This window comes from Euprymna scolopes, chromosome 41 (assembly GCF_053919585.1).
Source record: "Euprymna scolopes isolate OS-2025 chromosome 41, ASM5391958v1, whole genome shotgun sequence".
Taxonomy (NCBI): Eukaryota; Metazoa; Mollusca; class Cephalopoda; order Sepiida; family Sepiolidae; genus Euprymna; species Euprymna scolopes.
The window spans coordinates 38,322,860-38,346,596 of record NC_136522.1 but is presented as its reverse complement, the minus strand read 5'-3'; the positions used below and the strand labels follow the sequence as shown (position 1 = coordinate 38,346,596).

Below are 23,737 nucleotides of genomic sequence, written 5' to 3'. Positions count from 1 at the left end.
AATCTTGCACAACCGGCAAACGCGCTCAGCCTTTTCCAGCCATTCGACCACCGAGGGACCAGTGGGGGAGCCATCGAATTCCGGAATTAATCTGATGTCAAATTTATCCATACCAACGCCGAGATAGCTTGTAATCAGAGTTTTTTTTTCTGTCTGTTTCGATTTACTCAAAACCACACACACCTCGTCTTCTCATGTATCGTTCTCTTCTTCCTCTTCTACTTCTTGCTCTTTTTCTTCTTTTTTCTTCTCAGTCGTCAGAAGCGTCGTCTTTTCTTGACTACGTTTTTCCTTCTCGCTTCTTACTCACAGTGACCCGTTTTTATGCTAAGCTGAACTCTCGTGTGTGCGAGAGAACACGAGATTTTGCGTGATTACTTGGCAATATTAACCGGCCGCCGCCATCTTGCCATTTTTCTTTGGACGTGCCCGCTTTGCAGAATGCACACCTCGAGCATTTGTCAGGTAAGCCCGTCTGTTTGCAATTTATTACACAGTTTCATATGAAAGAAAATTTCCAAGAAAATTAAAACACAACAAACTGAAATTGCAAAGATTCTGTTGTTACTCTGTAACCTTAATGTTGGTGTTATACTAGTGAGATTGTTTATTGTCAAATTTCTCTTCATCAATCCAGCATTAATATGGGGTATCATGTTAAACCTACTGTTTTTAACTGCCAGCATAACTGAGATTCCTAACTGTATAGTTAGTCTTAACTCAGACAAGATTTCTTCAGAGAGTTTATTTGATTTCATTTCCTGGTTTATTTTACTGGCATATCAACCCTTTTGCGTTATCTGATGCTGAAGAGATTGTTTAATTTAATTTGTTTATTGCATGATTAGTATTTTTTTGTTTGTTTGCTTTAGATTTTAGTGTAATTATTGCAATTTGATAGGTGTTAGTTGTATGACTTGTGTTATAAGGGTGTTTTCTTTTTCCATTTATATTGTTGCTTTTAAGAACTCTAGGGGATTGTTAGAGTTTACTTTGTAGAAGAAGTCTTTCAAACTGTTTTCTGGGTAATATTTTTTGCAAATTTGTTGGAAATCTTTGCAATTTATTATAATATATTTTATGATATAAGGTTACTGACATGGAATACAGATTGGAGCTTCTTCACTCTTTAGTAGGTTTGATGAGTGTGTGATAGCAGTGTTCTACTTAGAGTCATGCTATTACTACTTCTTTCCTTCTTGTCATCATCCTATTAGAGATTTTAATCTTGTTTTTTCTTTGAGGTTGAGCTTAATTTGATAGTGTTGTTTCTGCAGAAATTCCATGACTCTTGGCATTTAGATGATATATTTGTTGATTAGGGGTCAGTATAGGGTATTTTATATAATTCTAGTGTTCATTTTTAGTGATCTTTTTGCAGCTGTGTAAACTTTTTCATTCCCTTTGAGTCCTATGTGACTGAGAATCCAGAAGAAGATGATGTTTGTGTTTTGGGAAATATCATTAATTCTTTGAAAAAGACTGATGATTAGAGGGTTGTTAAAGTTTTTTGTTTGTGACATTAAAACTGATAATTAATCTTAGAGTATTAAGTATTTGTTTAAGTTAGTTCAAGGCTAATTCTATGGCTGTTATTTCAATACTGAAAATTAAGTGTTGTCTGGTAGGCATTTTTGTAGTGTGATATTGCTAGATATGGTTGCACTTTTAACCTTGTTCAGGTCTTTAGATTTATGTATCCAGCTTGGATATTGTTCTTGTGTGTTGAGATTGTCTAAGGGTGATTCAAAAAGAATGCCCCTATTTCATGACCAAATATTTCATAAGTAAATGTATGAATCAGAATGAGCAAGTTCGAAAGATCAGATTTATCAGATTTCTTTGATTGTCACATAGCAATGACAAGAAAAATGGCAATTTGTCAACAGAAGGCTTTTTGCATTCTTGAGTTTATCAAAACCTAATCAGTAATTATGGAGCAGTGTGCATTCAAAGTAAAATTCAATTGCGATGCTTTTTCTTCCAAGAACATCCAAAGGTGGTTTAAGCAGTTAGAAGAGAACAGATGTCTGTGTAAAGGCGAAGGTCGTGGGTAACTGCAAACTTTAGAGGAAGATGTGGAGAGAATTCATGCTGCATTTACTCAGAGCCCAAGGAAACCCATATGCAGAAATTCATGCAAGTCTTGAGCTGGCAATTGTTCAACCCATGGTATGACATGTGCTTAAAAAATGGTTGCAACTGAAACCATACAAACTGCAGTTCCTTTAGGCGCTTAAAAATAATGACTACCTGCAATGAATAGAATTTTGAAACCAGATGCTGCAAATAATGAAGGATGATGAAAACTTTAGTTGACTGTTAATTTGCAATGATGAAGCCACTTTTCATCTGAATTGCAAAGTCAACCAACACAATGTGCAAATTTAATCAAAAATCTTCAAAAAATTATTCAATATGAAAGAGATTCCTCTAAAGTAAAGGTTTTCTGTGCTGTATCTTCAAGGGAAACTGTTATAGAGCAAGACTATAAGTACAGGTTACAAAATGGGCTCTTCTCATTGATAGCAGCTAATTCAAATGGATTAATTTTCCAACAAGATTGGGTGCCTCCCAACTGGAGCTTATCAGTTATAGCATTTTTAAATGAAAATCTTTCTCAGCAATGGATTGGTCAGATAGGGGCCCATGACATAGCTCTTTGTGCTTGACCTCTTAGATCTCCTGACCTCACAGTTTGTGATTTTTGTGGGGATTTGTAAAAGATAGTCTTTGTTCTGCCATTATCAACTGACCTGGAAAACTTAAAACATTGAATAACAACAGCAATCAATTCAATTGATCCTGATGTACTTCAATGTGTTTGGGAAGAATTTTCATATTGTATTGATGTTGTTCATGTTGCAAGGGGGGGGGGCTTTGAACACGTGTAACATGTGAAATAAAACTCAACTGTAAGTAGAAGACTTACTTTATTTTTTGTTGATTTTGGATTCATAAAAAATTTAATCATGAAATAAAGTCATTCTTTTGGAATCACCCTGTATTTCGTTAAGTTTATTGTGGTTCTTGGTTGTTATAGTACCAGAGAAGAGTTTTCTGAAAATTTAAATTTGTGCATGTTGTTTTTGTCTATTAGACAATTTTCTAATGTATGTTCCATGGCATTCTTTCTTTGTCAAAGAGGTTTTGGTATTTGGGGTGGAAGACACAATTGTATGTAGGATTATTAAGGCTTGAGTAAAGTTTAATGTAGAATTGAAGTGCTGGTTTTTCTTGTCACACGGAGAGTGGATATTCCAAGGCTCTTGCATACAGACTGTTAAAGTTCTATAAACTCCTGAGTCTTTGGTTGTGAATTTTTCTAGTTCTCTTCAATAACATATAATTTAAAAAAAAAAAAAAGAAATGGATTCTTGTCAGCATTCGAACATTCTAAGTTCCAACCCGTTCAGTCCAGTTCTCCTGAACTCAACTCCCACCATCTTGACATCTGGCCTTATATTCATGCATGTAGCCTCATTGATATGCAAATTACATCATACATATTCGCCTGATCCTTAAAGATCACCTCATAAACTTAAAACCCTGCTAGTCGCTCTACTAGCCATACTACTCAGCTAGACACAGCTAACTCATGATACTCAGTTTGGTGTTTTATCAGAGAACGGAAGACAGAGCAAAACCTCTTTACTAGGCTTTACCGAACTAATTTCACAGCCAATAAAGAGCATAAGAGGCAAATAGTAAAGAGCAGGTAGGAGCAGTAAATGCAAGAGCTGTTAGTAACGAAATGTTCAAGAAGAAAAAAACTCAGCCCTTTTAAAAAGGAAAAGGAACGTGTACAAAATCACGTGTCATAGAAAGTTTTACTTTAACAGAAATATAACAATCTCCCCCCCCCACTAGTAAGAGAGATTGCAAGGTGTAGATTTTTCTTCTTTTTTTTTTTCAAAGTACAGAGTTATCTTTGAAAGTAGCGATGTGTTTTATTTATAAATCCAGTCGCTGGACTGGTTTACGGATTCGGCTAGACTGGCGAAAGACTGGCAGGTCTCTGCAAATTCTCTATATTTTCTGCATTAGGTGTATTGTCAACTGGATTTGTTTCAATCAAATGGGCCGGGTCTGCATTTGCAAGGTCAGATCGAGTATTCTCAACAGGACCCTGAGGTCCATCAGAGCGCGGAAAACGAGCCAAATGTCTTAGCGCCACTGAATCCTCCCGGCCATCATTATGCCGTATTCTCGCATGCGTAGGGTTAGCCTTGATGAGTTCCACTACCTCGACGATCAGGTCGTACTTGCTCCTGTTGCCAAACCATTTGAATAGTACCTCCCCAGGTTCGCAGAGCCAAACAGGTAAGGCAGTACCGGTAGAAGAGCGCCTTTCAAATTTAAACACTCATTCATGGGGAGCTGCATTCGTACTAGTGCATAGTAAGGAGCGAATAGAATTTAAAACATTAGACAGAAGGTCCTACCAAGCAGTAAGGGGTAACTGTTTAGATTACAGGGCCAATAATATTGAGTGCCAAATAATGCCATTATAGCGCTCGCACTGATTGATTCCTCTTGGGTTGTATGCAGTAGTGTTACTTCACCCAACCCCAAGCTGCGTCAAGAAATTTCTGAACTCCTCCAACACGAACGATGTTCCTCAATCAGAATGGATGAAAATGGGGAGTCCAAAAATAGAAAAAATATTCGTCAGGCACTTGATTGCGGTCTGCGAAGAACAATCACGGCAAGGGAACGCAAAGGGAAATCGACTGTACTCATCCATGATAGTAAATAAGTAACGACATCCTTTCAAAGATGCCGGGACAGGCCCCTTGAAGTTTACGGAGAGGCGCTGAAAGGAAGCAGTAGCGCGGATCAGTGTGTTGTTAGTAGGGCTGAAGAATTGAGACTTTATTTTTGCGCCCATTGTACACTCGGATGTCACGCGCCGAACTTCATCAATTGAGTATGGCATATTTTGTGATCGTATAAAGTGCCAAAAACACTGTTCACCAGGGTGTATTAATGAACTGTGTATAGCCCTTAGCTCCTCCAAGAAGGAAGCAGCAGAACCACACACTCTCGATAAAGCATCGGCAACAATGTTTTCACTTCCGGGACGGTGTTTTATATCGTACGAGAATGGGGGAAGCTCCATTTTCCACCAAATGATTTTATCGTTTTTAATTTTTCCTCGGTTAGCTGGCTTATACATAAAAGATACGGCTTGCTGGTCTGTTACGATAGTGAAGTGCTTCCCAGCAACTATCGCGTAAGCCTCTTTTTCAACTATGTGTAGTCGTATTTCCGATGGGTTTGGTGAGCGGGAAAAGAACGCTACAGACCTATCAGCCCGTAAGAGGGTGCCTCCGATAGCCTTTTCTGAGGCATCGGTTTCGATAGTAATTGGTAGTTTGTCATCGATAACCTTTACAGATGATTTGGCGACTCCTTTCTTAAGTTTCTCGAAAGAATTCACAACTATAGGCGGCAGGGGACGAATTTTGTGTGAATACTTAGGTATCCATTTCGCGTAGTAAGAAAACATATCAAGGCACCTTTTTAACGAATTTGAATCCGAAGGAGGAGGCATTTGTAAAAGGGGTTTCAAACGCTCAGGATCAGGTTGGATAGTTCTGTCACAGATTTAGTATCCACGCAAATTGATAGAGTTAAGCGAAAACTTTGATTTTACTCAGTTTATTTCGAGGTTGTATGTTGAGGCAGTCTGTAAGAAACGTTCCAAGTTAGCGTCATGCTCCTCTTGAGTTTTTCCACGAATGGTAATATCATCAATGTAAGAAAAAGTTCCAAATAACTTATTTTCAGGGCCAATCTTCGGGACAAATTTCAATTTGGTAGTAAGCCTTAGACAAATCAATCGTACTAAAAATATGATACTGAGCAATTTGGTTTACGATATCCTCAATCCGAGGCAAAGGGTACGCATCAAATAGAGTGAAACAGTTAATAGTTTGGGAAAAATCAACCACTAGTCGTTTGTTTCTATTAGATGACGAAGCTACGACAATTTGAGCACGCCATGGTGAATAGCTGGTTTCAATGACGTCGTTCTTAAGCAGTTGAAGAATTTCCTTTTCAATAAATTGGGCATCCTCCGTATGGTAGTTTCGGGATTTTGTAGCAATGGGTCTGCAATCAGGGGTCAGGTTTTGGAACAATTTTACAGGGGCACAACTGATCTTGGTTAGCGCGCAGATTTTTAAGGCATCCTGAGATCCACCAACAGAAATAGTAATGCCCTGGTGTAGTTTCAAAAACGACACCCCGAGTATAATGTCCATACAGAAGTCAGGAAGCACAGTAAGGTCAATCTCTTTATATTTGCAACCATTAAAGAAAATGTTCTTGGTGCAATATTCAGACAGTTTAAGGGAAACGGCGGATGATGCCATAGAAATTACGGAGTTCCGTTTTAAAGTTATTGTTTTGACAATGCGGGCACTGATAAAATTATCAGAACTGCCGGTGTCTATAAGGGCAATTAACCTTTTTCCTTTTAACTCACAGTTTCGGTGATAGGAGAGCAACTATCACCACCTTTAGCGTGGGCCCTTATGATAGCAGAAGAAGAACGTGAATGTGTCGTTAGAGTAGAACGGCAAACGTTAGAAAAATGCCCGAGTTTACCACAGCTTCGACATACCTTATCGCGGGCAGGGCAAAGGTGGCGGTCATCCTTAAGGTGACGTCGCCCTCCACAGTTATAGCACTTGCCGCAAACAGGAAGGGCAGCAGATAACTGTACAGAGTCACACTTCATTCGAGAATCAGTTGGAACAGAATTTTTAGAAATACAAGTAGCCTCCTCAGCAGAATCAGTTAGCACATTTTTAGTTTCCGTAGTAGAAGTAACAATGACTGCTCCAATCTGGGAGGCATACGATTCCGCACGACAGTGAGCTTGTTCTAAAGCTCTAGCACATTGAAGTCTGTGAGAGTTAGTGTATCTGTTTCAAGGAGCCTAGCATGTATCAATGAAGATCGGAGACCACGAATGAATGCATCACGGACAGATTCATCCCTGTAAATGGTGGCCGTTTTGTCTTTAAAACCACAGTTAGCAGCAAATCGATTCAAGGCCTGAAGGTATTGGTCGACAAACTCGCTTTTTTGTTGCAAACGCGTGGAAAGCAGATGTCTAGCGTGAATAACGCTTGGAGACTTGTCGTAAACGCCTTTCAATAATTCCACGGCGTGTTCAAAACCAGAGCAACCTTCGATAACGTTAGCAACAGACGGACCAATGTTTAAATAGAGAACTTCTAGCTTATCAGGGTTTAACGAAGAAATAGTTGATAAGTAGTAATTAAAGTTGCGGAACCATAATTTCCAAAGCTTGCTGGCCTGAGGGTCTGCCAAGGAAACATCAAATTTATCCAGGCTTATTATCTTCTCCATGAGGAAAATAAAAAATTAGTTCGGTAAATTGTGGTGTTTTATCATAGAACGGAAGACAGAGCAAAACCTCTTTACTAGGCTTTACCAAACTAATTTCACAGCCAATAATAAACGTATGAGCAAATAGTAAAGAGCAGGTAGCAGCAGTAAACGCAAGAGCTGTTAGTAACGAAATGTTGAAGAAGAAAAAAAACCCGCCCTTTTAAAAAGGAAAAAGAACATGTGCAAAATCACGTGTTTTAGAAACTTTTACTTTAACAGAAATATAACACACAGCTATCCCTCATTACATAGCTAAGCACACAGCTAGCCCTCATTAAAAAGTGATGACTCCTTCTTTATACAACACAACCGAATCACATTTCCACTTCTTCATTTAAAAGTGCGGACTTTAAAAAAAAAATAAATAAATAGCACTTTAAACTTTCTTTATTTTAAAGCAACGACTTTTTCTAGGAAATTCAACTGAATCCCCTTTTAACTTCTTCGTTTAAAAGTGACAATTTTTTTTCAGCAAATGCAACCGAATTTCATTTTAAATTTCTCATTTAAAACGACAATTTTTTAAATAGAAGTCGACTGAATCACATTTTAAGAATCACTTTTAAAAGCAACAACTTTTTTTTCAAAAACAAACAAAAAAATCTGACTCGCATCGTACTTTCATTAAATTCATTTAAAATACATTTAAAAGCAAAAACTTTTTTCTTTTCAGCAAAGACAACTGAATTTCATTTTAAATTCCTCGTTTAAAAACCCTTAGACTTATTTATAACTTAAAATATTGCAGTATTAAGAATTACTTATATAATGTTATAAATTGAATTTTAACAAAATTCTTAATGCTGCAATATTTTAAGTTATAAATTTATTATATTTTTTACTAGAATATCTTAACCTTTTCTTTTCCAGTTTTAACAACTAGTCCTTTAGTTTTTCATGTTTAAGCTAAACAATATTATTTTTCCTGCTTGCATTTTTCTATTGTAATCCATGATTTTTCCAGGCTTTAGTAAATTCACTTGTTCTTTGTTTAATTTCAGTCTTATTTTTTTGCCCCCATAAACATAACATACACATATTTAATAACAATGTACGGCACTCGTCTGCTTTCAATAAAATCCCCCAATTATCTCCCTTTCATGCTTTCATTCTCTATTTCACTTGTTACTTCTCTTTTTGCGAGAGCGGTGAACCGGTAGCAACAGTAGTCACTGAAGCGACGTGGTTGCTATGGAAACCAGTCATAAAAAATGTGGATTACCTCCTTACATTTTTTTACAAGTTTGAACACCAGAAAATTCATCATAACTTTAGTTTTACTGAATGAAAATTGAATTCTTTTTCATAATATAGCTGAGAAGGAGATCTATAAACTGTAATAATTATTTGAAATTTGGTCAAAAACTGAGTGAGCGGTGAAGCTTTAAAGCAGTTCTAAATGACTAAAACTGCCACTTAACCATATATTCAAACACTACCATGTTTGAATGATAAAAGTAAAATTGTCTGCATGTCTGTGCATTCCCTACCAAAGTATTCTGTCAATTTCTGGTCTACAGACTCGAGATTTAATATAAGGAATATTGAGATTTGGGAAAATCTTTTTAATCCGTTTTCAGCCAGAAATTTGGCTGTCAAATGGTCAAAGATCAACGATTTGACCTTTGAAAACTCTACAAAACTCCTCCGTCAATTTTGGGTCTAAACACTTGAAATTTTAAATGTAGATTACTTGGACATGGTTCAAACTTTTTAATTTTATTTGAGCCCAAAACAATGAATGTTAAGGAGTTAAAATTGGGGTCAAAGTTTTTTAAAAATTGACTTCTGCGGTCTCTACCAAATTACTCAGTCAATTTCTGATCTGAACATTTGAAATTTTACATACAGGGTGTTCAGAGATAGGGCAAGCTTTTTAATTGGTTTGGGCCGAAAATTTGAGCTGTCAAGGGGTAAAAGTTCAAAAGATTTAACCTTTGCGATCTCTAGCAAACTACTCAGTCAATTTTGGGTCTAAATATTTGAAATTTTACGTAAAGGGTATTCAGACATGTGGCAAGCATTTTAATCAGTTTTGAGGTGAAAATTTTGCTGCCAAAAGGTCAAAGTTGAAAGAGTTGACCTTTGCAGATTCTACCAAACTCCTCCGCAACTTGAAATTTTAGATGTAAGTAACTTGAACATGGGTCAAACTTTTTATTTTGATTTGAGACCAAAACAGTAAATGTTAAGTGGTCAAAATTGGGATCAACGTTTAAAAAAATTACCTCTGTGGTCTCTACCAAATTACTCAGACAATTGCTGGTCTAAACATTTGAAATTTTATATAAAGGGTTTTCACACATAGTGCAAGTTATGAATGGTACATAGGGCCGAAGCAAAGCCAGGCTGAACTGCTAGTATGATTCTAAAGAAATGGTTGGATATGAAATTTTCTATGTATATTGGTAATCCACCTTTGAGTCCGAATTTATGCAGCATTATGGCATATTGCCATGTATTGGTAAATGTTTTCTTGAGATCAAAAAAGATTGCAATTAACTGTTCTTTTTTGATGAAAGCATTTCTGATGAGTGTTTAACCAAATTAAATCACCAACTGTGTTTCATCTTTCATCAATTTTGTTGGATGTGTCTGGAATTTGTGTAGAGCAGCTTTGCATGGTTTGATAGTTTTTCTGCATTCATCATTGAACCAAAGATAATTGTGTTTGGTGGGTTTGGAAAATTTAAGGAATGCATTTTTCTTCTATGGACGTTATTGTTTTTGTGAAGTATGTAATTTGTAAGGAGCCACGCGTTGTATCTGACGGTTGTATTTTGAAATGTTTGAACTATGCGTAGGCAATGCGAGTATAACGTCCAGAATGAGAGTTCATACAGAAACGTTGTTTTCATTTGAATAAAAGAAAATACGCATCAAACTTCTTTCTCAAACTTTACAACATGGCAAGGAAGAAAAAAAGGAAAACGAGAAACAAAACAACACACTGAAGATGGAGTATACCTCTGAAATATCTTTGTGATAAATTTCAAACAAGTAAAATATTTGTTTATTTTCCTTATATTACGTTGTGATTTGGTTTTCAAGCGCACTTGATGCATATTTTATTTTACTGAAATTAAAACAACGTTTCTATATGAACTCTCATTCTTGATATTGTTTCAGTTTGGGTTTTTTTTTAGGTTCTAATTTTGAGTTTTGTCTACTGGATTCGTATTCAGACTTTCTAGTATTATTGGTAAGTGGTCACTTCCACAAGTATCATTGTGTGTTGATCATATAAAGTCCATTAGAATGGACGAGTCACATAGCCTATCGCTGAAAATTTTCCTGAGTGTGAGCACATGTGTATCAGGGATTGATTGTTGTAAATGCATAGGTTATGTTTATTCATGAGGCTTTCTATGAGTTTGCCCTGCTGATTGGTTTTACTGCAACCCCATATTGGGACGGGCAAGTTAAAGCCTCCAAGTAATATCAAAGATGTGGGTAGTTGTAGAATTGTGTTTTGTGATTCTTTCTCTCAATTTCTCATTTGGAGGTAGATTCAGCAGATGTTGATTTATTTGGATAGAGTGATTTTAACTGCTTTTGCTCATAGGTTTATTTTGAGTTCTATGTGACCCTGAGATGTATAATTTCTGACTAGGATGGATGTACCACCTGAAACTTTGTGATTAATGTTTCTTATGTAGTTGAATTGTTGGCATTTAAGATTTATGTTTTTTTTACCATTTTTGAGGAAGACAGATAGCAGCTGGGTTTAGTTTTGCTATTAGCTGGTGCAGTTCTTTGTTAGCATTTATTCCTATACAGTTCCACTGTATTATTTTGTTTTGTTTTTTTCCATCATTTATTTTTCATTTGGGTTCTTATGTTTATAGTTTTGTTTTTTGTTTTTTTTTGGGGGGGGGGGATAATTGTGGGTATCTGGTCTTTCGTTTTCTGTGTCCATTGCCTCAGTTTGATTTTGGATAGGAGTTGATTTTTTTTATGTTGATCAATATCGATCTTTTCCTTTTTTTTATTTGAGTTTTTTTTTTTGTTGGGTGATGTTTTTGGTGTCTGTTTGTTTTTTGTTCCATGGGGGTAGCTGTTTCTATAAAAGTGGTTGCAGTTTGTGTATGTTTTGGTTGGGATTTTGTTAGGTCCTCTATTGGGTTATATTTTGTTTTTTATTAGGATAGATTACGTTTTCAGTATTAATTTGATTTATGGACGTTTTTAATTCTTCTAGTAAATTTTTCATTTCATTGAAGAGTTTTGTGACGTCTTCTATTTTCACGTTGGTTGGGTCTGTTGCTTTTGTATGGTGATTTGACATGTTTGTATTTGTTAGTATTCTCTTAGTTATTTCTGCATAATTGGTGTTTTATATTATTTTCATGGCTTCTAAGAAGGTAATGTTTTTGCGTATTTTATTTTGAGGATTTCTTTTTCTTTTATCCAAATAGGGCATTTTTTTCAAGTTCACCCAGTGTTTTTCATGGCAATTAGTGCATTTAGGTTAATTTTTGCATTCTTTGTATGAATTTTTTCCCCACATCTATGGATGTGACTTACCTAATTAACACGTGTGTATAATTCAATGGGTCGGTCGTGGAATGAAATGAATGAAGAAGAAAGAAACAAAAATGGCTGCCTTATCTCTTTATATGCCTGCAATGTGACCACCCGATATGCAAATGAGATGCTCCTGGTTGGAGATAAAAGAGGGTTGATTTTTTAGAGGAAGGTTCATTTTGAAGTTGGATTTCGAAGAAATAAGTTGAATTAGCAGAAGTTCGTTGGGAGTTGAGAGAAGGTGCATTACGTGTATAGAAGTTTGGTAGTTGGAAGTTTGGACAACAGTGTTGACCTTACCCAGGAAATTATCGGTGTGATGGGCGGAAGAAATAAAACTCAAGTTATTGAATTATAATTTCGGCTCTCGGTGTGCGGTGACTAAAAAGGCAGAAAATGGACAGATTCGACTTTCGCTTGATACCTGAGTTTGATGGATCTACCACTGGACCGTCTGTCGTTGAATGGGTGGAAAAGGCTGAGGAGATCTGTACACTGTGCAGAATTAAAGAACCAGCCACAGTCATTCCTTTGAGGTTAACCAGAGGGGCCTATGCAGTCTACCAGCAACTCAGGGATGAACCAGACTGGGATACAATCAAACACAGCCTGTATACAGCATTTGGTACAGATCCGTTTGTTGCAGGTCAACAGTTCACGAGCCGGCGACTTCACCCCAAGGAAACAGTTGATGTGTACCTAGCCGACCTACGAAAGTTGTCGGTACCATTTGGTGGGATTAACGATAACATATTAAGATGTGCCTTTTTAGTAGACTTACCTGCGGAGGTCAGCAAACTGTTGCGGGCATTGTCATGAATTGATGAATTGACAACAGACGAGTTATTAGCCCGAGCTCAAAACATCTGTAAGGAATAGGAGCCAATTGCAGCAGCAACTAGTATTCAACATGCAGCAGTCAAACCACACAGAGGCAATGTAGATTCTCTCCCAGGTAGTAATAAGCATGTAGGCCCAGTGTGCTATAAATGTGGGGAGGCCAATCATTTTGCTAAGGAGTACTGGAGTGATAGAAGGTGTGTATATCCACGAGCACAGAGAACAGTACAATGCTATCGCTGCAATAAGTATAGGCACATATCTCGCAACTGTTTGGAAAACGACGTTGGGTGCAAGGTACTATCGCCACCCTTGCCAACCAATAAACACAGGATTACCGGTCATTGGCATTAAAATTGACGATGTGCAGTGTTCAGCACTCATAGACACGAGGTGTTCCCAGTCTATAGTTAGTGCACATTACTGTCAGATGTGACAGGAACAACCAGTCGGTATTATGATGATCAATGGTTTATCCCGAGCATGTTGTAGTGAAGGGATAGTCACGATCTGTACTGAGAAGGGTGACACAGCCAAAGTTGATGTTCTGGTGATGCAAAAAAAACCCCTTGGCTATGACATGTTGATTGGAATTGATGCAATACAAGCACTAGGAGGCGTCATAATCACAGTGACTGGAGGTGTAATGCTTGGAGAAGGAAAAGAAGTCTGTGCAGCCGTATCTATTGAAGAAAAGGACTTCTGTGCTACGTTTGACGACAGCGAAAAGGCGTGGACTGCAAAGTGGAAATGGACTATGAGCCAGGCACCAGATCGGCTGTGCAACACCATTCCAGAGTATGCAGTTTCCACAAAGAATAGGGCCGCATATGAAGAAGAACTTCAGATGTGGATTGATAACGGATGGTTAATACCGTACCGACAGGAACGTCTGGGACCACCCAAAGGATTAATTTCGCTCATGGCTGTTGACCAACCTACTAAAGACAAAATTCGGCCCGTAATGGATTACCGAGAATCGAATCAACATGTTGATGCTTTCACTGCCAAACTAAGACAGTGGCGTCAGAAAGGGAGTAATGTAGCACTGCTGGATTTGAAGAGAGCCTACCTGCAAATACGTGTCCATGAGTCATTATGGCCGTTTCAGGCAGTGATAATCAAGGGAAAACGATATTGTTTGACATGTTTAGGTTTTGGCCTAAACGTAGCATCCTTAATAAAGACAACTATTATTAAAACTGTTTTGATTTGAGACCACAGCAAAAGCTGCTCCAGCTTACATTGACGACATCTACATTAATGAGGATATAATGTCTGCAGATGTGGTTCGAGCAAAACTGGAATCGTTTGGGTTAATAAGCAAAGACCCTAAGCGCCTAAAGGATGGGGTGCCCGTGTTAGGCCTAGAGGTCTATGAGAAGGGAAATACTTTGCGATGGAAGTGAGGGAGCGCAATTCCAGAGTTACGCAGTGTATTGACAAGATGCATTGTGTTTTCTATTTGCGGTAAACTAGTAGGACATCTGTCTGTGGATGGCTCCGATCGGCAACAGGAGTGTTAAAAAGACGAGTAACTGCAGTAACCAAAGGATGGGACGACATGGTGGATGATGATTCTCTCCAGCAAATGATGGCTGAAATGTTGTCCAGAGTACATAGAAACGACCCTGCCCAGGGTGAGTGGCAAGTATCTGAAAACGAACTGAATGCATGGGTTGACGCAAGTTCTCTGGCTAAAAGTGTCGCGTTGGAACAGTTGGGTGCTGTTGTAGAAGATTCGTGCTGGCTTTGTCCGAAAAATGATGCCCAGCATATAAATTTGGCAGAACTTGATGCCACGTTAAAAGGGCTTAATCTTGCATTATAATGGCAGGCTAAGGTTGTGCATCTCCACACTGACTCGTTGTGTGTTTACCACTGGTTGACCGACATCTTGACTGGAAAGGCTCGAGTTAAGACTAGAGCTGCAAGTGAGATGTTAGTACAAAGGAGACTGGCAATAATAAAGCGTCTAGTTGACGAATACAGCTTGCAGGTGGACATTACCTTAGTTTCGTCGATGCAGAATTTGGCTGATAGCTTGACTAGAGTACCAAAGAGGTGGATTGATGTAATGAGGCAGGGATCTGATCCTCCACAACAGACATGCACTGCCATAACAGATCAATTAACACCTGACCAGATCCGTACAATACATCAGCAGAGTGGACATCCCAGAATTCGGAGGACAACATATTTTGTCCGAAGAGTGTGTCCTTCAACTACAAGAGCATCAATCAAGGCAGCTATACGCTCGTGTGAAGAGGGTCAGCGAATTGATCCAGCACCGTCCCAATGGCAAAAAGGGAAGCTTGAGGTGGAGGACAACTGGTATCGAGTAGGAATGGATGTAACGCATTATGAGGGCAAGCATTTTTTGACCTTGACAGATTGTGGTCCGACACGTTTCACGATATGGCGCCTGTTGACACGACAGGATGCATATAGCATTATACGGCAGTTGAGAGCTGTCTTTTTTGAACGTGGTGCCCCGCTGGAAATTCTGACTGATAACACCACTACATTTCGAAGTCAAGAATTTCAGAAATTTACGCAGGAATGGGGGATTAGAATGCGTTACCGATGTGCATATTTTCCAAAAGGTAACGGTATAGCACCATTAAAAGAATTGCCGCCAGGACACAGTGTTCTATTCCAGAAGCTGTGTACTGGTATAATGTGACACCAAAGGACGATGCAACACCAGAAACTGCACCAGCTAATGGGATTTACCCCTATGAACAGCGTATAAAAGGAATTGATGTCACACCATCAGTGGTTAACGTTGTCAATACACCATATCAAGTGGAAGACCGTGTTTGGATAAAACTCCCAAATGCTGGGTGCACTGTAAAATTTTGCAGAGGAAAAATAGACAAAATCATAAGTCCTCAGACCATGTTGATGAATGGTGTACCACGTCATGTAAAAGATATCCACCCCTGTTATACCGCTTCTGATTCTGAAGATAATAAGGAAGATCACATACAGTTCAGGGATGATCCTGATCGCCTACTGCCCCTACAGGTGAGCATAGAAACACTACCTACAGAACCAGATGAGGGAATGATGGAACATACTAGTGGCAATAGTGATGAGAACGATGGACATGAGGAAGTAATACCACCAGTTCCTCATCGAAGTACCCGAGAAAGACGAATACTGCCCACCCGCCGTGATTGTGAAACATCGCCTATAGCACCATGAGAGGGAATGATGAAACATACTGAGGAAGATGGAACCGAGGAAGTGATGCCTCCGATTATTCGAAGGAGTACCCGACAAAGACGGATACTGCCCCCTTGCCCTGATTGTGAAACACCGCATAGGGAACCACAAGAGGGGATAATGGAACAGACTGGTGGCAATAACGGTGGTAATGAGGAAGATGGAAATGAGGAATTGCTTCCCCCGATTCTTCGAAGAAGTACCCGACAAAGACGACTACCCCCCTGCCCTGTGTGTGATCATGAGATCAGGGGGGGGAGTGTAGGGAAACGTGCGACTTACCTAATTAGCACGTGTGCATAATTCAACGGGTCGGTCATGGAATAAAATGAATGAAGAAGAAAGAAACAAAAATGGCTGCCTTATCTCTTTATATGCCTGCAATGTGACCACCCGATATGCAAATGAGATGTTCCTGGTTGGAGATAAAAGAGGGTTGATTTTTTAGAGGGATGTTCATTTTGAAGTTGGATTTCGAAGAAATAAGTTGAATTAAGAGAAGTTCGTTGGGAGTTGAGAGAAGGTGCGTTGTGTACAGAAGTTTGGAAGTTGGAAGTTTGGACAACAGTGTTAACCTTACCCAGGAAATTATTGGCGTGACGGGCGAAAGAAATAACACTCAAGTTATTGAATTATAGATGTTTGGAAGGTGGCTGCACTTGTCACGATGATGTCGATATCTCTTAGCATCTTAGTGGGTTAGGAATATATGCTCATGTTTTTATTATCTTATTTATGATTTGAGGAGTATCAAAGGTTAGGATGTATTGGTGAATATTATTTCTGTTGTTTTTCTTATTTATAATCTTTGTATATCTGTAACGTTTTGCATTTTGAGATTGTCTTTGATTTCTTCTTTACTACATAATGATAATGATGTTTTTTTTTTTTTTTTACATGGTAGTCACGACTTAAAAAAAAAAGCATCATTATCATTATGCACTAAAGAAGAAATCAAAGACAATCTCAAAATGCAAAACGTTACAGATGCACAAAGAATATAACTGAGAAAAACAACAGAAATAATATTCACCAATACATCCTAACCTTTGATACTCCTTTGTGTGGGTAGGTTTTGAATTTTATATTATGTTATGTTATATTATCAAATTGTTTCCATTTTAGTGACTCTTCTGCTTGTTTTTTATTTGTTATTTCAATTACTATTGTGCCATTGTTTAGTTTTTTAATTGTTTTGGTTTGATAATTTTGGAGAATATTTTTCTTATTTTGAAAGATGATATTTTTCTAACAAGTTTTTCATTGATTGATTCACTATCTATGTATGTTAGAAAATTTGTATTATCAGATTTCATTTCATTTTCTGAGTCTGAATCGAGAAAATCAGAGACTTTGGAATTAGACCTTTTTTGAGAGGCATGATTTTATACATAGTTTAGTGTATTATTTTTCTTTCATTTCTCCTGCTCCCCACCCACCTCAGAGCCTTATAAGGAATGTGTTAGGAGGGAACCAATATGCACCAACACAACAGGGATACTATACCGGACCCAAGCATTAGTGGTTCTTCATTTGTTTTGTTAGTGAAAATTAAGTGTGACTGCAGTCACGGAGGTTGGCTGCATGTGCGAACTCAAAACCTGAGCGATGGGAGACGAGAAGGCGACGAATCAGCAGGTTCGATTGCGCATTAATTTGCATAAATGAGATAATATAAGGCCAAGAGTTAAGATGTTTCAGAGAGTCGAGCCGTTGAGTCCTCGAGAACCGGATGGAACCTGGTTAGAGCGGAGAGTGTCATTGAGAATCGAGTCCAGTTTTTTTTTTTCGATTAGAAGCTATTTCGGCGTTAAATATGGAACCACTGCGGCCGAGATGAAATGGGAAATTTTAAATGATTCGTGTCGAACCTGAAAAATTAAAAGTCGCGTTAAAAATTGAAAAGCGTTGTCGAAGAGAGCATTGAATGAGTAGTGTCAAACTGCGAAGGCTGAAGATATGAAGTGAGTCAGACTTTTTTTGTTTTATTGTTTGTTAATCCCAGTTGGATTCATTGGATTTCTTTAACTATCGTCGTCAAATGAATGTGTTGGAATGCAGTTCGGTCTACTTGTTCGTATTAAAGTCATCGTTTTTAAACAGAATTTAGAATGAAATTCGCTTGTATTTGTTTTAAAAAAAAAAACGTCACTGTTAACAGAACTTAAAGATTCAATTTGGATCACCTGTGTGTATTATAGTCGTTGTTTTTCAACGAGGAATTTAGAGGGAAATCCTGTTGCGTTGAAAAGAAAAAAGTTATCGTTTTTAAATGAAAAATATTTTACTCAAGTACAATTCGAGTCAGATTTTATTGTGTTTTAAAAAGTCATCGTTGAACTTGAAATGTGATTCGGATGACTTATATGTATAGAAGTCCTATTTCAATGTGGAATTTAAAATGAAATCCTGCTGTGCTGACAAGGAAAAAGGATGTCATTTTTAAACGATAAATTCATTTTATAAAAGTACAATTCGAGTCGGATTTTATTGTTTGAAAAAGTCATCACTGTTAAAAGAACTTAAAATGTGATTCGGACGACTTGTATGTATTTAAAAGTTATTTTTAAATATGGAATTTAACATGAAATCGTGTTGTGCTGAAAAAGAAAAAAAAAGGTGTCGTTTTTGAACGATAGTTATTTTGGTGAGAATACAATTCAAGTTGATTTTGTTTTTGAAGAAAAAGTAGTCACTGTTAAAAAGAATTACACTGAGATTTAGTCGACTTGGATGTAAAGTCGTTTTTAAATCAGAAATTTAAAAATTAATTTCTGTGTCTAGCCGTGTAGCCCCAATTTTGCTAAGTAGTATCTGTCTTTGTCGGGGAGTAGGAAGAGCTAGCTGTGTCTAGCGGAGTAGTGAGAGTTAGTTATGTCTAGCGGAGTGTTGAGCGCTGGCTGTGTCTAGCGGAGTGTTGAGCGCTAGCTGTGTCTAGCAGAGTGTTGAGCGCTAGCTGTGTCTAGCAAAGACGGATACTACTTTCCTACCCAGTTTATGATCATGAGATCAGCGGGGTGTGTAGTGAAAATTAAGTGTGACTGCAGTCACGGAGGTTGGCTGCATGTGCGAACTCAAAACCTGAGCGATGGAAGACGAGAAGGCGACGAATCAGCAGGTTCAATTGCGCATTAATTTGTATAAATGAGATAATATAAGGCCAGGAGTTAAGATGTTTCAGAGAGTCAAGCCGTTGAGTTCTCGAGAACCGGATGGAACCTGGTTAGAGGGAAGAGTGTCGCTGAGAATCGAGTCCAGTTTTTTTTTTTCGATTGGAGTTTCTAAGCCGCTTTTTTTATTTTAGAAAATAATGTTATCTAGTCATGTTGGGTTCGTTGATCCTTCAGCCACCACTTACTAAATCTGTTTATTGTATTGGAGAGCATGAGAGTGTTTTCTTGTTGTGCTCGTCAGATTTAGAGCTAGATGTGATCAACTGATTGAATAGATCGGGCCTATATAACCTCCCGTCTAGTCCAAGTACATCATGTCCAGGCTATGATGGCCTGAACATGATTTGCTTAGTCACCAAAATCCCATCCTGTTTTACTGTCTGCAGGGGGACAATCTGCGTATTCTAATGACCCACCGACAAACCCATAAGAGAATTCAGTAAGATGATATGTAATCAACTTGACCTCAAGAAAGTATTCAGGACTCAAGTTTCTGAAAACATCTTTTATTAGAGTCAAGTCTCCTACAGTAAAAAACATAATCAAAAATATATATTCCATTCCATGTAAATATGTAAAATATATTCCAAAACACTCTATGTCCCAAATTTGACATATAATATGCCACTAATAAAAGATCCTTATGATTTTTATAAAGTACTAACCTTCAATTGGTATAATTTAGATTGTTGTGCAACTCAAGTCTCCTATAGAAAATATTATGACCAAGAACTGTGTGTATGTCATTCCACGTAAATGTGGAAAAATATACAAAAGTAAGTCATGTCACCCACTAAAAATACGGTTAGAACAATATTGAAAAACCATAAGATGTGGAGATATTGAAAAGTTGTGCATGGTTGACCATATTTGGATGAAGTAACAATTGTGGACAGAGGGGAATGGTGGAGAGTAAAACATCTCAAAAAGGGGTTAAAGTTTTTTTTTTGTACCAAGGAGCTCATGCCTATAATGAGCCAGTGTATCTTTACATGTTTTTGACATGAGATATGAAAACAGATCATTCCATATTTATCTTTTTACAGCAACATAAAAATGTGTTGAATTTTTATTTGGCTGATTACACTTAAATGATGCATTTGTTGTTCTCATTTACAACTCCATTTAGCCATTTGTTTATGGCAGGTCCATTCAAAACAAGAAACACCTTATTTTCTAACAGAAACAGAGAATTATTCTACCTTGAAATCATTCTGGAAATCCCATGGATATTCCTGCCCTGGATTCTCCTTTTGGAACTTATGGAATAATTTATGTGCAAATTTCTTTGGTTTCCGATCATGCCGTGCCCAGAGCCAGGGAGTTCCTAAAATGATGAAACAAAAATTAAATGAAATTTTAGAATCATGTTAACATGGAATATTCTTTATGTACAGAGTGACCTCCACCCACCAAAAAAGATAATTTTGCAAAATCTTATGATGATGTACAGAAACTAATTATTCAAAAAAGCATATTATTGCTCTACGTACAAGCAGGAAAGGTGGTACCAAATACTATAGGAAGGATAAAGAAAGGTGCAGTAAATCAACCATATCAATGGTGACCATAAAATATTGCTGTAGGGGTGACAACTGAGAGCCAAAAACTGGCAAAAAAGAAGGCAAAAGCAGCAGCAGCAGAAATGGTAGAAGCAGTTCTCGGTTGTTAGGTTGCTGCTTCTGCTGCTTATGTAAACGAAACATGTCCAGAGGACATTCTGAATCATTTTCCACGTTGCCAACATCACATGCTGCTCAGCAGCAAAGACAATGATCAGATATCAGCACCTCATTACACAATTTGGTAGTAGCGAAAGGCATCTATATATATAAAAGCGAAAATGTATGTATGTATGTATGTATGTATGTTTGTGTATCTGCTAAAAACTTTTGACTGACAGAACAAAAATTCACAAACTTGGTATCATATTAAAGCCCCACCCTCCGGACGACAAATATCGAAAAATTAGCCCAAAACGACCATCAGAAGTGCGTCAACTGATCGATTTTCTGCAGGGGGGGGGGCAAAAAAAGTGACATTTTAATGTTAAACATTACATATTTTTAAATCGATTTATAACTGCTCCAAAAATACGGGCGCCAACTCTTCTACATAAAGTATACACGGGGCTGTTTATTTTGGGTCAACTTGTATTTAAAACCCGCTGAGTCATGTCATGTGATCTTGACGTCAGCAAGCTCTAATAGCAGTCTGAATTTAAAATTTTAAAATGTTGTTATCGGTAAAAAAAAAATTTAATCCTCACACAAGCTAAACTATGAACTTGTACGCTATGTCAACATTACCAAAGTCATTAGCACATTAAAAATAGTTAGATACGATAGTTAAACGAAAAATAACAAGCCAAAAATGTGAAGTAAAATAAAATACGCTTACAAAAAATATTAACAATCAAAGTTTTTACAAAAAAAAAACAACCAGATGCCATTTTCTTTTTTAGTAACAGTCTTTAGAGTAAGGAAGACGAAGTGAGAGAGAGAGAGAGAGAGACACAAACGCAAACAGAGAGAGAGAGACAGACAGACAGATAGAGAGAGATGTCTAGACAGGAAACGAAATACGTAATTTAATAAACGCTAATGTGAAGTAAAACAAAAAAAATAAAATACTGCTACGTTATCTCGTAACGCTCCCGCACTGACCTCATTTAGTGGCTATCTGTCAATGAAACCTCTTTCACTCACTTTATAAACCTTATTTTAACACTATAATCAATTCCTCTTACTCTTGGCCTACACGGTTAAGTGGTTGGAGTTTGTTTCACCTCCGCGTCAAGGCTCCTGGGTTCAATCCAGCCTCACGACCAAAACTATTTTTTTTTCTTTTACATCTTTAGACACGCCAGTGACATTTCTTTAATTTTTTTTACTTCTCTTATTCTTTCATTTACTTCCCTCCCCCCCTATACACACAGTGGTTTTTTGTTTTTCGTTGTTTTTTTTATTTTGGTTTTTCCAATTTTTTAAACATTGTTTCAGGGTTATTACTTATCCCCCCCCCATACACACACCTACAAACACCCGGGCAACGCCGGGTACCCCCCCCCCGCTAGTTATGTATAAAGGGGAGGAACATGGTTGACAAAAACTGTTGACCAACATCTATAAAGAATTCCTCATTCGCAAGCCCAAATACCTATCATGGGAAGTGGTTAAAAGGTTTCCTAAGCCTCTTATGCTGGCGTATAGTAACCACTGATACCCCCAGTGTAGCAACCATATAGCTCCAGACATCTAAGGGCATCACAAACCTGTTATCATATCATTCAATGTGGCTTTATGCCACTAGTCCCTGTAAGAAATGTATGAGAACCAGCCTGGACCCAACTAACATGAACTATAAAATCACTCACATGACGCACTAGCAGGTTTGAAAGAGCTATCGAACAGTCAATCCTACCAGTGTCTGGGTTGGATGAGTTTTCCATAGTGTTGGTGACCTTCTATGAATTCATTTTTAAGTTTTAGCTTTAAAATCATAGTTCTCCACTGGAACTGAACTCTAGTAACCACTGTGTTATGGATGCAACCATCAACATATTATGGTCTGATTATTTTTGAACCTCTGACTTTCGCTCTTGATCAAGGAAAACGTGTTTGCCACATGCCATCTCTGCAGGTCATCTATTGACAATCTAAGAATTTCACCTCTAACATTGCACCCCTTTGATCATAGCTTCACTGTAGGCAGAGACCAGATGTATTTATTATTTAAGCTTAAATAGCCCACTCTTAGAATTTTTCAAGTCAACATGGTTACCACTGCTGTTAAGAGCAACCTTGCAGGAAAAATCACCAACTGCACACACGCACACACACACACATGAAGCAGAGATTCAAAATAAGTTAGAGAAAGGGAAAAGAAGAAAGAAATGTTCCCAGCCCAAAACCACTCCTAGCTTTGAACCTACTCATTCACTGATTGAGATTGTCGGACCGACTTCCTCATCTTGGTTGTTATAGTCACAACGTTTCGGCCGTTTTGCCCTCCGGCCTTCATCAGGTGTTTTGTAACGAACTGGGGAACATATGGCCGAGTGGTCCTAGACGTTGTATCAAAGTTTACAGTTACCCAAAGGTGCTGAGTTCAATCCTGAACGAAGGCAGTGAAAAGTAACATTCAAAACAGAGAATCAGTAACTATGTCCCAGAGCCTAGCTGGAGTCCGAACACGGTACCCCCGTAATAATAATAAAGGGTTGGGTTTGAGACTCCTAACAAACGGTTCCCCAGTTCGTTACAAAACACCTGATGAAGGCCGGAGGGCAAAACGGCCGAAACGTTGTGACTATAACAACCAAGATGAGGAAGTCAGTCCGACAATCTCAATCAATGAAAACACCTCATCTCAAAAATACAGACAATTACTACTCATTCACCTTGCCAACAGGACCATGTGATGGACATGCTAGCAGTAGAGCTGGAAATGTGAATAGATGACCAAAGTCAATAATGGATGATTAGCATTACAAGCGTATGCTGTATTTTCATGGATATCGCCAATATTATCTACCT

At 37.9% G+C, this 23,737-nt stretch overlaps 1 protein-coding gene across 7 annotated transcripts in view; it reads right to left on the bottom strand.

Moving 5' to 3' along the window:
• The window catches only part of LOC145266478 (RNA ligase 1-like), a 485,995-nt gene that overhangs the window by 348,306 nt on the left and 113,952 nt on the right, over window positions 1-23,737 (bottom strand). For all 7 annotated transcript variants that reach the window (XM_080122193.1, XM_080122194.1, XM_080122195.1 and 4 more), the window contains exon 3: window positions 20,402-20,526. In XM_080122193.1, coding sequence (XP_079978319.1) covers window positions 20,402-20,526 — 125 coding nt within the window. The remainder of the gene's footprint in view (window positions 1-20,401; window positions 20,527-23,737) is intronic.